Source organism: Platichthys flesus, chromosome 3, assembly GCF_949316205.1.
Source record: "Platichthys flesus chromosome 3, fPlaFle2.1, whole genome shotgun sequence".
Taxonomy (NCBI): domain Eukaryota; kingdom Metazoa; phylum Chordata; class Actinopteri; order Pleuronectiformes; family Pleuronectidae; genus Platichthys; species Platichthys flesus.
In genome coordinates, this window is record NC_084947.1 from 27151153 (window position 1) to 27169915 (window position 18763).

Consider the following 18763-nt stretch of genomic DNA (forward strand, 5'->3'; position numbering starts at 1 on the left):
TTGCCCGACGAGAGCTCTGACGTCTGATGGCCAATTCAGACAACAGTGGTGACATTTGATTGAATATGAAGTAAAACAAGAAAACAGAAGTTCTAATTCATTTTAGAGAGTCTGGAGATGTAAATAAGTGCTATGTGGTAAAAATGTCCACCACCCTGCTTATCTAGTTAAACCCTGTGCCAAATGCTTGACACTGCTTGCGTAAGTGGGGTTCTTTTAAAAAATGACCCAATTTGCATGAGAAAAGGCAATGGCTTCAGGGTGCTTAGGAGGGAGGGGTCTGAAGGGTCTGAAAGGAGGCACACTGGAACTGTTGGACAGATGCACTGGGATCGCTGGCTGTCTCCCACTCAGGAGACCAGAAAGTCTGCTGGATATGCTGGAAGCTGTGGTTGACACCCGTGATGAGGAGTCTGGATTTGTGTCTGATTATGCCACACATATGGAGTTTCTTCCTACATTACAAGGAGACTTTCTGCTGCTTTAGGAGAAAAATCGGCAACTGACTTAAACGCAACAATGAATCAGGACATGCTCTGGAAACCTGTTGAAGAGTGAAAAACAAAAAATGTCTTGCTTTGTTAAGATATGCTCAAAGCTACATTTAGGATATTATTGGCTTAATTACCCATAACTGAAAGGATTTTGCATTTAGTTTTTTCCAAAGAGAAAATTATCTTGATCCAGAAGTATTATATTTTTGTAAGCTGATTTTTTTCAGGCGGAAAGTACACTGGTGTAGAGATGACTGGAGCGCTGCCTACTGGACTCATTCTCTTCTCCTTTATGGTAACAACCTGTTCATTCTATGCTTCATGACTGCCTTTTCTGAACAACCGACATTCATTATATATTTTCAAATGGCACAAATTCCAACTTGGTTAAAATTAAGTAACTTGACTTTTTCTTCTTTAGGTTGTATGTGAGAGTGAGCCAACACATACTGGACCAGACAGAGTGGGGGGATCACATGGTGAGAAACTGTGACTGTTGTGTCAGCCAGTAGTGTCAGTTCATTCTACTGATTGGTGCATCAGTGGGTTTTTATTCATATTTTTCTTAAATTTTGTATGTCTTGCTTTTTTGTGACTGAAAATGTAATGTTATCTGTGTTTGATTCCCCAGGACAGTCCGAACTGGTCCATCTGACGTCTCATTCGGCCTTCCAGCTGTTCAATGACTCGCTTGCCTTTACCAGAGCAGAGAGTTTTTGCAGAGGCCAGTTCAGCTCCCTCGCCAACCTGGACCAGACAGAGGACCGGGAAGGGACCTTAGAGCTGCTACAACAGACTGGGCTTACTTTAGCTATTTGGGTTAGGGACCCCAGTAAAGTAGCCTCCAAGCCTGTGGCCCTAGCCAAGCAGTGTGAGTAGATCAGTGCATGGACCTTACACAGACAGTAAATTAATCGAAAGTAAAATGTACACATTGAATCACTAACTTGTTCTGTTGCTCTAATTTTAGATGTGCAGTTCTCAGCTCTAAACTTCACAAAGGAATCCCGTGAGGGCTTTGCTCGTGTCAACATGTCCTTCCCTGCCCTTTCATCTGTCAGTGTGTGTGTTCGAGTTCAGTGGGACCCAGACTGGAATGAGGTGTCCACCATCTTCTCCTATGCTGCACCTGTCTTTACCAATGAGTTCCAGCTACGAGGCCAAGCAGACATGCAGGAACGCATCCTCCTGGCGCTAATCATCCATGGGAAGCACCTGCCGTATAAGGCATCCTTCCCCAATGACGGTGCGTGGCATCACATTTGTGTTACATGGCGCCGCAGCATTGGCCAATGGGCTATCTATGTGGACGGTATCAGGAAGGACATGGGATCAGGAACAGACACTTCTAGGGATATCCATGGAGACGGGATACTCATTCTGGGACAGGACCAAGACTCCTTTGGAGGGAATTTTACGGAGCCTTTTTTTGGAGCTATCACTGACCTGAATGTTTGGAATATGTATCTGGAAACAAGATATGCCACTGCCCTCAATGCGTGTTCACTCATGAGCCAGGAAGTGCTGTTCAGTTGGAATCCACACTACCTTACCAGCCACCCAGTGGTCAAAGAGGTGCAGGCCCTTCTGTTTTGCCCAGGTAAGATCACAATGCTTCTGTGTATACTGAGCTACAGTTCATCAATTGAATCCAATAAACCCAGTCTTTCTTTGCCTTCTTATTGAGGACAAACTTTGTGTTTCTGTAATGTTAGAGACAGACCATTCTGAGGAGGTGAATCCTCTCAGTTTGTCTCAGATATGAAGGAAGTCCAGGCTTACTCTGGTATTCTTTAGTCCTCTGATGGTCACAGTTTTTGAGCACCATTGCTTCAGGTTAGTTAACAATGTTTCAGTCAGGTGAAAAGGAACAAAGGCCTTTTTCTGACCAGAGGACGATAAATCTAGAGTTTCTAGATTTGCCAAATTTATTTGGAAGAGCAAATTGTTGGTCTGTTATCGGTCTGATCATCTGACAGCCCATGTTTCTTGCTTTATTGGACTTCACTCGCTTTAATACATTTTAATTTGAAAAAGAGCCTAACATTCTCTGTCAGTCATCTATACTGATTATAATGTCATCAGTATCTTCTTGATATGGGATTAAACGCTTCAACCACCACTAAACCTTAAACTTTGGCATTTGAAAGAGATAGTAATCTAACCCTAATCTCAAATTGTGGGGGTGATATAACTAAATTGCTTTAATAAATGCATGCCCATAATGATGCTCATATACTGTGGCTTTGAATAATGCTCATCTAAAATATCCTGGTGTCTAGCTTGAAGGTGTGTTCATTTTGAGTTTGTGTGAGTTTGTGCCAAATTCTAAATGGATGGGAAAACAATAACTAAAAAAATCTTTGCAGCATTTTTTTTTTAAAATAAATTAAAGAAGATGTACAGTTTGATTGTGCCCTCACCCATCACACTTTCAAAATGAAACTCTATTCCCTCATTGGCTACTCTGTCATCCACTTGAGTATCGTTTTGCATTTTTGTGTACCTCTTGACCATTTATTTAATATGCTTATTTCACAATTTGAGTGGTCTTAACTAGCTTTATTTGTTCCAATGTTTACCCACTTGCATCCTGACATCTGGCGTCAGATTAGTAACAGTAGGATTTTTTACTCATTAGTTTCTCGATATGCCTTTGATCTAGTGTCAGTATGAATCATTCTCAGTATGAATTTCTCCATTAAGCATCTTGCACATCTAGACAGAGTGACAGTGAACAGTCCAAGACCAGATACAGGTAAGGATGACTGAGTGAACAGAATGGAGGGCAGTGAGAGTGAAACAGAGAATCAGGACTTCTGAATGTAGGGGATTTCCCATAGCTCTGGCAGTGTAAGGGCAGCATCAGGGAGAACAGAAAGCACTGAGCTTTAAGTTTCAGTTTAATTTATTCCCCTTTTAAAAAAAAATTACATGTGGAGTTTAAAGATTATGTATGTGTAGATTATTTTCATCATTCCATTCCTTATTCATAAATAAATTCATAATTCCTCCATGCATTGCTGTCAACTGTCAAGGACCTCTTGATGTTTCTGAAAGCCATCAGTCTTATGATCCAATTGACCTCTCCATTAGTTTTAATTTGATACCAGCAAAGACCTGTAAATGTGCTCAAGCTCACTCGTGTCTTGTTGTGTGTCACTTTGTGTACGGATGTGTGATCTTATGAATGTGTGTGAAGCTGTAGACCAGCAGATGGAGCTGCAGGGCTGCAGGACGCTGCAGCGCTGGTCAGATCAGCCCCCACTGTTTGGCTTGACAGACTGCTTGGAACGACTGCCATTCATCTGCAGGAGCAGCAGAGGTGAGCTCTCACATTGTCCAAAGGAACAGGAGCTGTCTGTTTTTTATTTTTTTAAGGGTTTGTCCTCTAATTGTTAATGTTAATTAGAAAATTTGGCCTTTAATTGACATTGATTACAGCAATACACCATGGTGTAGCCTGCATGAAGTGATCCAAATATAACATATGCAAAATTAAATGAGTTCTATGTCTCCCTGACCTAAAAAAGCTCATACAAGACTTCGTCTTTTCCCATCTGGACTTTTCAATGAACTTTATACATGCCCTAGTCAAACCTCAGTAACTGGTTTGCAGCTTATTCAAAAATGCTGCTAATCATATTTTAACTAAAAACAAACTGTAGATCTCATATCATGCTATCCTTTTGTTCCTTTACTGGTTGTCAATTAAAATCAGGATGATTCTGAAGTTCTTTTTAGTACTTTCAAAGCTCAACATGGGCTGGCCCTTACTTAAATTTTGCAGCTCTTGACTTGCAATCTGAGATTGGCCAGCCTGTCCTAATTAGCTGTACCTAGGTCAAGGCTGGCTACTCAAGGTGACCATGCTTTCTCCCTCAGGGGCCCAAGGCTCTGGAAGTCCTTGACTGAAAAGACTAGGCTCAACTGGCCACCTATCCTAAAATCACTGCTCAAGGCATATTTTTTATAGGAATGCATATCTCACGTGTTATTTGTAATTCTGGTGTACTGCATTGTTTTAAAGGGCCTATATTGAGTAAAATACATTTGCTACCATCCACTGATAGCCTGTTGTTTTTGGCACAGAGCGTTACCTAAAAATGAAGCAGATGAGTAGGTCTCAGCCTTCTGCCTTTCTGAACCATCTGATGAAGATTTCCAACAAAACCCAGGTAGACAACCCAGCACTATGGCTTCCACTCAAATATTGACATAATGTCAGCTTAATAGATGCTAAATACTGTATTTTAATAATAGTAAAAACAATAAAATACACGTTTTATGAACCTACTGTCTGTCTCTGTTTCCAGCCCGTGCTGGAGCAGCAACCATCAGGGCTGAGCAGCCTGGCCCAGGCATCCGACCTCCTGGAAATCTCTGTCCAAGCTTTGGAGGACACTCAGCAGGAGGGACTGCAGCCAACAGACATAGTGTCCCTCATTCAGCTACTCTCTCTGGCTGCTGACATCCCCTCACAGCCGTCTGCTGCTGCCACCAGCCCCAGACAGGACAGCATCCAGGAGCTCAGCCAGCACTTCATCAGCGTGGCAGACAGCATCATTAATGAAGAAAACGCACTAAAGTGGCAGGCCATCAGAGAGGTAGCACTTATACCATAGGGGAAGCACTACATTACATTACATATCATTTAGCTGACGCTTTTATCCAAAGTGACTTACAATAACTGCATCAACCCTGAGGGTACAGACCCAGAACAACAAGAATCAAGAAAGTACAATTTCTTCAAAATAAAACAAAACTAAAAAGCACTATCTCACTTTTTCTGTACCACCAGTATAGCTCCTCTCTGTGCGGTATTTTAAGGGGCCGGATACATGAGGTGTTTGCAGATCTATGCAATGGGTTAGGCTAACCCTACCCTAACCCTTATTCTTATAAAATATATCTAGTGTTCAGCGTATCTTAGATGAAGAAAGGAAATCATTTTGGCCATTTCTCAAGGACACTTCATTCTCAAGGAATGTCATAATAATAACTTTTTCACATATTGTGTATTTTTCATTTCATGTTTAGTTTGAGGAGGAGTATTAGAGCCTTTAGAAAACCTTATTTAAATCTATATCAAGCAGTATTATTTGAGGTCATCAGCTGCCATATGAAAATGATGAGTCTCAACCTTCTGTCGTTTTTCATAAGTTGATGTTCCACCTGAAAATACAGCCAGCCACCCAAGACAATGCAAGCCTGTCTGAGTTATTATATAACATTCAGGAGGTCACTTTGTTTTACCAAATTCCACTGTAATACTTCTTGGTCTTGGTTGTGACTGTGTTGGGGTGGGAAAAGAATTCATGACATTTGGATTGATGGATCCAAGGATAGACAGACATTTCAGCTCATGAACACTAGAGGACAGTATCTCTTTGTAGATACAATATTATTGGAGCTCATCATCAGCATCAGAATGATTAAGTTAGCACAATATTTAGTGACAAACACTGTTACAGCCTCTGTTTGTCTTGATTAAGACATAGTGCAATCATCCAACTGTCATATTCAGAATTTAAGAAAAAAACAATAATTCAGAAAGGAAATAAATATTCAGAAAGGAAATAATTCTATAATCCACTTCATAGTTTGGACATTGTGCTCTCCCAAAACTCTATTACCATTTTTTTTAACCTTTTTTTGTCACTTCTGCCTCTGCACTATTGATGTGTGCAGAGTATGGATCCGGATAGAGTCTATGTGCTGTGAGTCTCTCAGATATCTCCCACCCCAACCCCCCACACCCCCATCCCCAGGCCCCTCGACACTCCCAAGGCCACCTCAGTCCAGACTCAATGAATGAGCAGCACTCTGAAAAACTGTAGCCGTACTCATCCACAAACCTCCCTCGCTGTGCTACCGGCTCTTTCTCCAAGGCTCAGCTCTTAAATGGGCACACTGAATTCAGTATGCGGGGTTTCAAAGCAGACAATGGCTTAATCTATGATTGCACCATGCATTATAGGCCTATCTCCCACTTCAGCCAAACTGTGCGTAGACTCTGGTAAACACTTTACAACACTAAAAGCGTGTTCTCATGTGTGGCATATGAATGGTGATATTGAAATATACCTCTTTAGCTTTGAAGACCGTTCGGATTGGGGCAGAGTGGGTGAGTGTTGCTGCTGCTGAGACATCTGTGCTCTGTGAATTTTAGGTGGTGAATGGCCCCATGGATGTGGTCAAGAGTATTGACCGGATGGTGACCAGCCTGAGCCCTCACTTGATGGCAGATACTGATCACCTGACCATTTACCGCCCCAATATCAGTAAGTGACTCTCTCTCTCTCTCTCTCTCTCTCTCTCTCTCTCTCTCTCTCTCTCTCTCTCACACACAAACACACACATATTTGCCCAGCGCACACCTGACAATAACATGCATATTTAGTGATCCAATCACAAGTGGACAGATCTAAGTGCATGCATTCACACCTGACATTAAAATGTGGACCTACATGCACCTTGTGATCGGATCTCAGATCGGATCGGATCTTCCCTGCCCTATATGAAAATATGTCCATCTTTTCCACTTGCAAAGATGCAATGCATGGCGGGAAGTAGCAAGGAAAGAAATAAAATAACACAGACAATTCCTTTATGATAGAGCAAATCTCTTCGGTTGTTTCAACAGTTTGAACGATGCCTCCGGCACCTGTATGTGTACTTATTTACATTGACACAATGGACGTCGGAGAAGAAGTTGGTCCTTTAAGTGGCCAGGACAACATTTGCATTCACGCTGCTAAAAGAACGTAGACACATGAAGCCCAGACCAACTTGGTGTGGGGTGATTGGATTGCTATCCAATCTGAGTGCTTTCACAACTGTACTTAGAGCTGTCCACTGGTGATGAGATCAGAAAGAACACATGTTAATACCAGCTGTGTACAGGCTGACGCACAATATTTACTGTTAATTAAACGCAGACTTTACACATTTATTGAATATGGACATCCTTAGATTTATAATAATTGTAAGCCTGTCAGTGTTGTTACATCCCTCTCTTTTCTTAATCATCAAGGTTGTTACCTTATCAGTGGACAACATCAGCAGGTTTTTTGAACAGAGCTTTGTAACATGTCCAGATTGATATACCGCAGACCTAATGCGTGCTAACTACGACAAAAATTTGCAACTGAATTTTTACGGGCCCAAATATCAATATTCACCATAACATTGCTCATAGTATAAAATTTCTAGTTTTTCTGAATCTTTTTGCGAAAGGACATGTCTGATTTTTTAGATATAACGCAAGTGGAAAAAGGCGGTCCTAGAAATTTGTTTTAAGTGACAATTAAAGGACAAATCAGGATCGAAGATCACTCCCAAGTTCCCGACCGTTTCATTTGAAGCAAGGGCAATGTCGTCTAGCGCAGCTATATCATTAGATAATGTATCTCTAAGGTGTATTATAACATCTGTTTAATCTGAGTTTAATAAGAGAAAATTGCAGGTCATCCAGGTTTTTATGTCCTTGAGACATGCTTGAAGTTTAGTTAATTGATTACTTTGTTCAGGTTTTATTGACAAGTATAACTGGGTGACATCCGCATAGCAGTGGAATTTTACCGAGTGTGTCCTGATAATGTTTCGAAGTGGAAGCATATATAATGAGAATAAAATAGGGCCAAGCACAGAGCCCTGTGGAACACCATGGTTAACTTTGGTCCGCACAGATGACTCATCATTAACTTGCACGAATTGGGAGTGATCAGAAAAATAATATTTAAACCAGTTTAGGGCGGTTCCTTTAAAGTTAATTAATTAGTAGTTAATTGTTTTAGTCTCTGTAATTAAATGTGATGGTCAATTGTGTCGAATGCTGCACTGAGATCTAACAGAACGAGGACAGACAGTGACTTTTGCCAAGGCTGTCTCTGTGCTGTGATTTGCTCTAAACCCCAGACTGAAAGCCTTCATATATATTATTTTCCTGGAGAAACTCACACAGCTGATTGGCTACAACTTTTTCTAAGATTTTAGACAGGAAGGGGAGATTAGATATTGGCCTGTAATTGGCTAAAACCTCTGGGTCTAGGGTGGTTTTTTTGAGAAAGGGTTTGATTACAGCTATTTTAAAAGGCTGTGGAACATAACCTGATGAAAATGACAAATTGATTATGTTAAGTAACGAACTATCTATTATGGACAAAAAGTAATTTTGTCGGAATCGGATCTAAGATACAGGTTGTTGTTGTTTGGAACCTGAGATTATTTTGGTAAACTGTGTGATCAGAGAGAAGCTGTCTAAATAATGGGTAGGATTCTCAGCCGTTTCTGAGATATCTGTTGTAATTAGTATTTTATCATTAAAAAAGGTCATAAAGATATTGCTATTTAGGGATCGAGGAATACTGGGTTCGGTGGAGGTGTGACTCTCTGTCAGCCTGGCTGCAGTGCTGAGGAGAAACCTGGGGTTGTTATTTTTTTGTGATGGAACACATCTCATAGACGCACAGCTACACATTCCCGCACTTTCTATTCTTCCGCGTTAGCACACAGGGAATGTCGAACTGTCTTTGCGAGTGATGATCATTGTGAACAAAGGTTCAGGTCATTTGTGTTCGGTTCACTGGTTCCAACCAGGGTCATGGGGGCGGGGGAGAGACTGTTTGAGCAATTTGAACATTTGATACCATCCTATAACCAATATAAAGGATTATAATGGAAGCAGTGGAATATTTTATACCCTAGACGAGTTCAATGTCTATGTGGTCAGAAACTAGGTAACTAAAATTGTGTTTGCCTGATATTTTGAGCCTCCTTTTATCGATCTTTTTAAATTATTCAAAACCAAGCACTTACTGTCAATGTGTATTTGTTTTCATTTTAATGTTCAATGTCTTCTTTGCACCCATGAGTTGGCCTAAAATACCTTGAATAAAAATGTTAAACTAACAAATTAGTAGAACTTAAATGGCACTAACTTATAGCACTCTGTAGTTTTCCTTTTTTTGAAGAATTTGTACTTTCTTGATTCTTGTTGTTATGGGCTTGTACCGTCATGGTTGAATGCACTTATTGTAAGTCGCTTTGGATTAAAGCGTCAGCTCAATGAAATGTAATGTAATGTAAAATAGCAACTCTTTATCAATGTGAAGCTACCCTCATGTCAAGAATAAACACTGGTGCAATAGTCATGGCATGTGAATATTACCCATTTTTGTCACGACCACAAGACCCAATACTATAGTGCATGACTCACTTCAGATGACTGTGCAACAACATTTCACTCATGAAAGGATATTTCCCTCTCCTGGAGAAGTACTCAGTCTGAACAATATCAAAATATATTTTTGAGGTTATTGTTTTTTTTGTTTTTCCTTATTTGAACAGTTCAATTTGCTCTCTCTTGTGGTTAAGAAAAAACAAAATGTATGTAATCAGTTAGCCTGGTGGCCTCCTTAGGGAGGAGTCAGTGGTACTAGTTACTCAAAGCTGGATACTTAGAGCTACCTGCTACTTTACTTTAAAGGCGAGCACAGTAAACTCAACCATCATTCTAAACATGGAGCTGGTGTGGCACAACACCAGTATATTGGACAAAATATTAGTGAACAGCTTTTTTTTGTTATTCACTATTGGAACTTTTGTTGTTTATGGTATGGATATTAACCATGTTTGGTGAGAGACACAGCAAAGGAGCCAAACAGGATAGAGAACTATTACTCACATTGTCATATGAATAGATCATGAGAAAACATATATATATGACAAAGCTGAAACCTTTATCTATTTTCCTAGTATAATTGTTATGAACATACTCTACAATACAAATATTCTTTGAAAACTATGCAATCAGGATCAAATTTATTTAATGATAACAACTTCTTATCTAAAGACACTTCCTAATGTTTCTATTGTCCTGCCTTTTGCAGAAGTGGAGGTGCAGCAGCAGTCACTGCAGGAAGGATTCAGAGGATCAATCTTCTGTGGGCCTGAGACAGAGAAGCACACCAACCTAGACTGTATTTCAGTCCCACTTCAGAACATACAGGATCTCCATAACAACGGTAGGGAGATGCTGAAAGACCCTATCCTCTTCCTCCATTTGCACTTACAACAGTCACTTATACAGACTAGCTATCACAGCGCTGAGTGATAGCAGAGAGAAGACCCATTTTAATAACCCAAGTCTTACCGATAAATACAGTGGACAATATACTAACAACAAAGTTGTAAAGGTGTAGCATACATTCACCTACTTTCACTCCCAAGGTCTCACATTGAAGTGCAGATGGAGGCACATTGTTGGGTTTAGCAACTATTTATCCAGAACAATAAGTGATCCTAAATTAACAACATTTCTCTTAGAACTGTTTTTTTGGCTGTCAGTGCAAGCTGAAAGAAAGCTTACACTTTCTGTTTTGTGCTGAATGTTTAGGCTTCACTAAGCTCACGTTGGTCAATACGTGGTATGGCTCTCTGCGGCCTCTTTTCAGTGCTGAGGAGAACATCACTATGGTTCCGACGGTCACGGATGGCAGCCAGAGGTAACATACAAACACAAACAGCTCCTGAAATGATTTCTTTTTAAATATAATTGTCATGGTACCATCATCACAACTGTCAAAGTATGGAATGTATTTTTATTAGATGAGAGCGGGGTAATGTTTTTAGAGTTAGTTGGTCAGTTTGGTGGTTGTGTTATTTTATGTGGTATGTATTTAGAATAAGGCAGGTGGTGAGAAGTGAATCTTAGACTCAAAAAGGTTATCGTTGGATTTAAACCTGCCTTTTTGCAAAAGTTTAAGTCACTTGAGCTAAAATATCCATGTCCAAAATACTATTTACCAAATGATTGAAGGAAAATGTCAATTTTGTAAATAGAATATGTTTTGCTGTAAGATATTATTTATGTTCAACTAGGGACTAATGGGACAATGGTTAGTACTGTTGTCTCACAGAAAAAAGGAGGTTTGCATGTTTTCCCTGTGTCTGGGTGGGTTTTCTCTGAGTACTCTGGCTTCCTCCAATGGGGTTGCGTTTATTGGGAACCTTAAATGACTGTAGGTGTAAATTCAAATGAATTAATTTAAATTTAATAAATTTTTCAAATTTAATTTTAGTTTTCCTTTGTAACATACACCAAACATATATGGTACAACGAGCAGTGAAACGCTTTATACAACTCTCCTTGACTTTTAAAGAACAATAATTTACTATTCACAGTGAAAAATATAGTTTGAGGAAGGAAGGAAGAAATATAAAATGTAAATGATATATATCTGGTGAGGATGGGTGCATAAGCAGTAGGCTGCATGGAATCAAGTGCAGAAGTACTACACTTGATGTTAGCCAAAAGAAAAGATGTGATGCATATATTTATTTTTGTCTATATATTTTGGCCCTGATGCGCAGGCAACCTGTATATATATATATATATATATATATATATATATTCTTTCATGCAGACAATCAACCTCTTATAATCTATCATTCTGGTTTGCAGCTTGCTCCTTGTTCTCATTATTAAGTCGTTAAATCTGTGTACATTACCAGGTATTTGGGCACTGTCTTGGGCTCCTCTGTCATCTCCACCACAGCGCTGGGAGATGACCAGCCGGTTAGCATGGCAGTTCACTTCCAGCTCCGGCACAGAGTACAGGTCAGCAAAAACTCTCAAATTAACTGATCATAATCATTTGGCTGTGGGGTTTGAGCAGTCATCTTCTAACCAGAAGGTTGGTGGTTCAATCCCACTATTCCCTATCTGCATACCAATTGTCCTTGGGCAAAAATACTGAACCCCAAATTGCCCCTCATATAAAAAAAGTGCTCAACCATAGATGCGTTGTATAAATGTGTCGAACTAATCTTTACTGTATGAATGGTCATCAAGACTAGAAATCCACTATATAAATACAGATTGTTTCTTCAGATAATTTTTTTAATGGGTAATATATTTCCTACAGAATCCCACTGGTACTGTGTATGATCCAGTGTGTGCATTCTGGGATTTTGATCTCAGGTAAGTACCAATCAACTTTAATACCACAGTTATCTTAGCTGTTTCATTAAAAATGTAATAAATGCAACAACACTTTTAGATGTGAAAATATTTAAATTCTTGGCATTCCTGTGTGTATATAGATATTTATATGTGTTTTTTGTGACTGCCTAGTCCGGAGGCTGGTGGGTGGTGGAATACCAAAGGCTGTGAGGTAGTGTCCAAAGAATATGGATACACTGTGTGCCATTGCAACCATACCACAAATTTTGCATTGCTGCTGCAGGTTTATGAAACCCAGGTAACATTCCTCTCCTGAATTATCATTGTGTATTTGGTGTAGGCCTTCATCTACAGTATGTGCTGCTATGTATGGCTCACAATCTGTGTGTGTCTGTGTCAGAGGAGCCCGGAGAACGAAAACGCTCTGCAGGTGTTGACGTTCATCGGCTGTGGAGTGTCTCTGTGTGGCCTCCTCTTCACCTTCATCCTCTTCATCGCTGTGGGGTGAGTCACAAATGTTAAAGAGTGCACTCTGTAAAGCGCAGAGAGTGAAAAGCATTTAATAAAACTCTGCCAGATTCACATCAGTAAATGGAAAAAGACAGAACATTGTGCTCTCTGGATATGTGAATAGCACTGCAGTAAAGCATTAAAAAAAAAAAAAATTGAAACGCCTGTGAGAGCATCACTCAGGTAATTTAAGCTGTGTGGGTTTGTATGCATTTATATGTGAATGTATGGTCTTGGTACCACTCATTCTGTGGGGACTTGAATCTGTTTACATGGTGACATTATTTGGATTAAACTAAAAACTGTTTCTTTAATGGAGAGGATGTTTCAACTCTAGGATAATGTTACGGTGAGGGTACGGGTTAAGTTAAGTTAAGGTTAACGTGCAAGCAGTGTTCATGTTTACGGTTCAAGTAAGTCTCCAGGAAATTAATGTCCATGGACAGTCAATGTAATGTGTGTGTGTGTGTTTGTGCGCGTGCGTGTGTGTGTGTGTTCAAATCTTTTCAGTGTCCCTAAATCAGACCGTACCACTGTGCATAAGAACCTGATAGTTTCTCTGGGCATCGCGGAGCTGCTGTTGATGTGCAGTGACTGGGCGTCTGCAAATGAGGTGGGAAACTGTATTATGAGGAGTAATAATAATTAAATAATGTTAAAAATAATACTAAATAAGATTTCTCTATTCTTCACAAAATACAAATATTCACACAGACAGTAAAATATCTCTGGTCACCAGACCACAGTCTAATTCAGTCACAAGACATTAAAGGGCCCATATTGTGTCAAATATATTTGATGGGCACTGACTTTTTCACTCAATCCTTTCTATGAAATATGTTATTGAAACATCCCATTTCGTACTTCCTCCCCCGTATGATGTCATTCGGGATCGCACTCGTCTCTCAGCCCCAAGGGCGACTGTGGCTGAGGGGTAGAGTGGTCGTCCTCAAACCTGAAGTTCGATCCCCAGTCTGACCCATCTGCATGCCGAAGTTTCCTTGGGCAAGATGCTGAACCCTGAATGGCCCCCCATAGAATAACAAAGTGCTGCTAGTAGATGCACTTTATGAATGTGTGTGTGAATGGGTGAATGTAAAACTGTACTAAAGCGCTTTGAGTGGTCATAAAGACTAGAAAAGCGCTATATAAATAAAAAAACATTTACCATTTACCCAGCCGGTACCAGTCTAGCCTCCAATCTCAACATCCCTGCTCCCAACTGCCACCCCTCCACACCGAATGCGACATAAAGCAGACACCACGTAGACGTTACTCCGTATTTCTCGGGACGTTACTCCTACATTGGCCGACTGTCCTGCTAAAACTTGGCTGTACTTCTATAGCTGCAAGCATAACAATGTGACTTTCAGCTGTGTTTACCATCGTCAATGCACCAGAATGAGACCCATTATAGGTCTGGTTGTGTGTTACTCAAAGTGCAGTCAGCAAATCAGAGGAGGGGCTCAAGAGGCAGGAAAAAACAGCCTGTTCTGTCTGCAGCTCCAGAGAGAGGCAGAAGAGAGGAAATGGAAATACAAATTGCAGCAGTTTTTTCGACTTTAAACCACTGATATATCATCTTAGGGGTACCAATGCCTCCATTTAAATCCCAGAAAGGTGTAAAATATGGGTACTTTCAGAAGTTGCTCACAACTACTGTTCACTAGCTGGAAGATGGCTGTATATTCAATCAAATTCAATAAAATTTTATTTGTATAGCCCATATTCACAAATTACAATTCATCTCATAGGGCTTTAACAGGGTGTGACATCCTCTGTCCTTAACCCTGCGCAAGAGTAAGGAAAAACTACTAAAAACCCTTTTAACAGGGTAAAAATATGTAGAAACCTCAGAGAGAGCCACATGTGAGGGATCCCTCTCTCAGGACGGACAGAAGTGCAATAGATGCCACGTGCAGGAGAACATCATCAATAATCAAAGTCTCTAGCAGCATTTGATGAGGGTAGACATCCCGAAGGACAACCCCAACATGACATGCCAAGCAGTTCCACTGCAAGCACAGTCCATGCTCAGCAACCATCTAGACCACGATCCACCATCCAGACCAGACGCCACTCCAGTCCTCAGTCACCGTCCACCGACGCCCACCAGGACCCATCACAAGCCACCACCGCGGTCCTGGTCCACCGCCCGTGCCCAATGCCAACGCAACACAGGGTCCGCCACCAGCACCACGATCAGCCCATATGACTCAGAATCCGCCACACTGGATCCAACACCGCGACCCCCGGTGCGCGATCCACAAACCGCAATCCATGGTGCGGCCACAGAGGCCCTGGATCTGCGGGTGATAAAGCAAAGGGATTCCGGGGAAGGGGGATAGGGATGGAGAAGAGGAAGGAGAAGCTGGAAAGAGAAGCTCCGTGTGTCATGTGTCATAAAATAGAACAAGTAACGTTCTGGCGCACTAATTAGCTCTAACTATAGGCTTTATCAAAAAGGAAGGTTTTATTGAATTGCATCTTTGATAGCAGCATTCAGAGATGATTTATGAAAGTATGCTAGTCATCTCATGTGTTGAGAACAGGCATCATGTGTTGGGTATCAAGCAAACATTATTTCTATATTAACAATTGCTCAAATGACTGAACATTAACGAGAGGGCTATATAAATAAAGTCCGTTTACCATACCGAATAAAGTGCTCAGTCAGTGTATACTGTATATTTTTTATCCTGAAGGAAGCGTGCTTCATGGTGACTGCACTCCTTCACCTCTTCTTCATGGCGTCCTTCTCCTGGATGCTTGTGGAGGGCCTGCTGCTCTGGAGCAAAGTAGTGTCAGTCAACATCAGTGAGGACCGCAGGATGAAGCTCTACTACATCATTGGCTGGGGTAAACTCTCACCTCTCTTCATGGCGTGTCACATTTCTGAATGATTTATGACCTGGTTAACTCTATGTTTTATTGTACTTCATTGTTTTTAATTTATAACTCTATTAGTCTGTCAACTCAAATATCTTTCATCTACCAACTAATGTCATGTCTGCCTGTCTGTATGTGGAATGCATAAAGCTAATGTGAATCATTTATCTTATAGGCTTCATACTTGCCATGCATATTCTTAGGCCAGGGAAGTGAAGGTTGGACATGCAATTTGATCAACATTTATAGAATTTGAATAAACAGACTTCTACGTCCCGGGATAAACTACAGCAGGGGTCGCAATTTAATCTCCCTAGGGTCAAAACTATCCTGTCACCAATAATATCTGCCCTGCTAGATCAATTTAATAATATTTTTAACCAAATCAGACTGATATGACAGGACTCACAGGTGCTGATCTCCATCATGGCAACATTCACAGAATCACTTCCTGCTTCCTGGTAATTTGGCTTCAAAGTAAATGCACAATGTTCATGTTGTTGCTGCAGTGCTTCATATCGACCTGAATTACATAGAGATTTTATTTAAAAGAGTTGTGAACATGCAGCGTATGAACACATAAGTAAAGTTAAGCAAATGTTTCCAACTTGTTCCCAATAAGCCAGGTTTTCAATGGGCACTGCATTAGTTATTTTGGTCTACAATCTGGTTAACCACAGGTGGTGACATCAAATAAAAAACTTGATGCTCTCACATAATCTAGGGGTCATTCACACAATCATCCTGCATCATAACACCATCACACCCGTTCGTAACTGTAGTGAGTTTTATTTATTAAACCAGAATCCTTATCTTAGAATGTCAAGAGAATTGTAATCTCAATAAACACCATGACTTTAATGATAACTTTCATTAGAAAACGCAAACAAATTGCCTTTATTGTTAATACAAATTTGGGAATCATGTTTTTATTCCTGTTTTTCCACTTATTTACTTACTCATCTACATTTTTTCTCTATCAATAGAGATAACATTGACAGCTGAATCCTACAGCACCTGATTGTTGTGGGGTTGTTTAATGACTGCATTGTGACTTGCTTATTTGTGGTAATTATTCCCAATATATCATAGTTATAGTACGTATTGAATGTTTAATATGAAGGTAATCAACATACTATACTTCAACCTTAACCAAGTTTGAAATAAAGAAAACTATGCCTGCAGCTGCTATTGTTCATGTTCCCAATTTCAGCCATATGTGTTGTTTTACAAACTGAGTTGAGGACAGTGTGTGAATATGGTGTCCCTCTCAGCCATCTGTGCAGATGTGATCAATGTTCCCCTTTAGACTAAATAGACCAAGTGAAGAGAACAGACTAAATATTCTGCACAATACAGGGCAGAAGTCACTGTTCATAAATATCTTTAGACATGCTCCTCTTTTTGTTGTCAAAACATGCCCACATTTCATTTTCTTTTATTGAATTGTTTTTCAGGATTGCCTGTTCTAATAGTTGGTGTAACACTGGCAGTATCAGTGGACAAATACAAGGCAGATGATCACTGCTGGCTCAATGTGAAGACTGACACCATCTGGGCCTTTGTGGGACCTGTAATATTTGTCTTGGCGGTATGTAACTGTTATGATGTGATGCTATACAAATAAAAGAAGATAGAATTGAAATTGAATTATCTTGCGCAAGAACACTGTCATATTTAGAAGTGTGGAGATGGGGATTGAACCAGCATCCTTCTAATTAATAAATAAAATAAAAGTAAAGGTGACTGTGCCTGCTTAGGGCTATATAACCCTTTAAATGGAGAGCAAGAGCAGCCTACCCTGTCCTAGGGTAACACTGGGATATAACAAGCTAGACACCCTCAATAACGTCTTCTGGTTGCTCAAAAATGCTCGAAGTCCCAATTGTCTTGACCCTGATTTGGGCTGTGGCTGAGGGGCAAGATTATCCCTCATAAAAAAATGCTGACCATATGCATTCTATTAATGGATGCATGGCAATGACCTGTACTGTAAAGCGCTTTGAGTAGCCATCAAGACTGGAAAATACATACCATTTAACATTCCATACGGAGATACCCATTGCAGGGCACCCACTTGGTGACCTGGTAGCACTGGTGCCCCGCATATGGAGATTTGAGCCTTCCTACAGCGGCCACAGGACTGTTGCCAACCCGGCCTGTTGCTATGTGTCTTCCCTGCTCTCTTTTTCCATTTCATACTAACTGTCTCTTAAAAAAAAATAGCCTGCAATATTTAACACAACCATGGAACGCAATAAAACAACAAATACAATACAAATACACAATACAACCAAGTCAAGAAATGCCTACAACAAAAGTGTTTCCAGAGGACAGAAACGAATTTATGAATACAGCTCAGACGTGCTCTTTCCAAAATGAGTCACTTCAAGATAATGAAGTGTTGTATAGTCAGCTTAAATGTAGGTTACCCATTAATTGATCACGTTGGCTATTAATCTTAGATCTTTATGTTTGCAGTGTTGTCAAACTGGAGATGGTCTTTGCTTAACTTACTTGTGTTTTATTTATTTGCATGTTTTCTTGTGTTACAATTTAATGACCTATTGAGGCTGCTATAACAGGGTCCACTATGATTTTGCATCTCACACAATAAGAAAGAAGCATACCGGCACTTGCATAGTAATTTACTTTATATTGATGCTACTCCACTGACCCAGAATTGGTTATTTAAACATTAACACAGGGAAAATAGCAGTAAAAGTTAGAGAAGAAGACAGCTTGCTGGCCAGGCATGGATGTAAACAATGATAGAGTAAATCTTCACAACTGTGTTCAATGTGTTTACCCTCTTTCTCTTTATTTTATTTTAGTTGCATAACATAATGTCTTGTGCATGTACGAAAACTATTTTATGTGATGTGATTTCCTGCGTGAATGT

The 18763-nt window shown here is 40.2% G+C and overlaps 1 protein-coding gene across 1 annotated transcript in view; it reads left to right on the forward strand.

Moving 5' to 3' along the window:
• Positions 1 to 744: 744 nt before the first annotated feature.
• adgrd2 (adhesion G protein-coupled receptor D2) overlaps positions 745 to 18763 on the forward strand; it is a 37521-nt gene continuing 19502 nt past the window's right edge. Inside the window, exons 1-17 of the mRNA XM_062381162.1 lie at positions 745 to 789; positions 916 to 973; positions 1126 to 1365; positions 1465 to 2094; positions 3697 to 3819; positions 4587 to 4672; positions 4811 to 5101; positions 6667 to 6778; positions 10388 to 10522; positions 10894 to 11002; positions 12012 to 12117; positions 12425 to 12480; positions 12634 to 12760; positions 12863 to 12966; positions 13483 to 13585; positions 15678 to 15831; positions 17319 to 17452. Of these exons, the coding sequence (XP_062237146.1) occupies positions 745 to 789; positions 916 to 973; positions 1126 to 1365; positions 1465 to 2094; positions 3697 to 3819; positions 4587 to 4672; positions 4811 to 5101; positions 6667 to 6778; positions 10388 to 10522; positions 10894 to 11002; positions 12012 to 12117; positions 12425 to 12480; positions 12634 to 12760; positions 12863 to 12966; positions 13483 to 13585; positions 15678 to 15831; positions 17319 to 17452 (2613 nt within the window). The remainder of the gene's footprint in view (positions 790 to 915; positions 974 to 1125; positions 1366 to 1464; positions 2095 to 3696; positions 3820 to 4586; positions 4673 to 4810; positions 5102 to 6666; positions 6779 to 10387; positions 10523 to 10893; positions 11003 to 12011; positions 12118 to 12424; positions 12481 to 12633; positions 12761 to 12862; positions 12967 to 13482; positions 13586 to 15677; positions 15832 to 17318; positions 17453 to 18763) is intronic.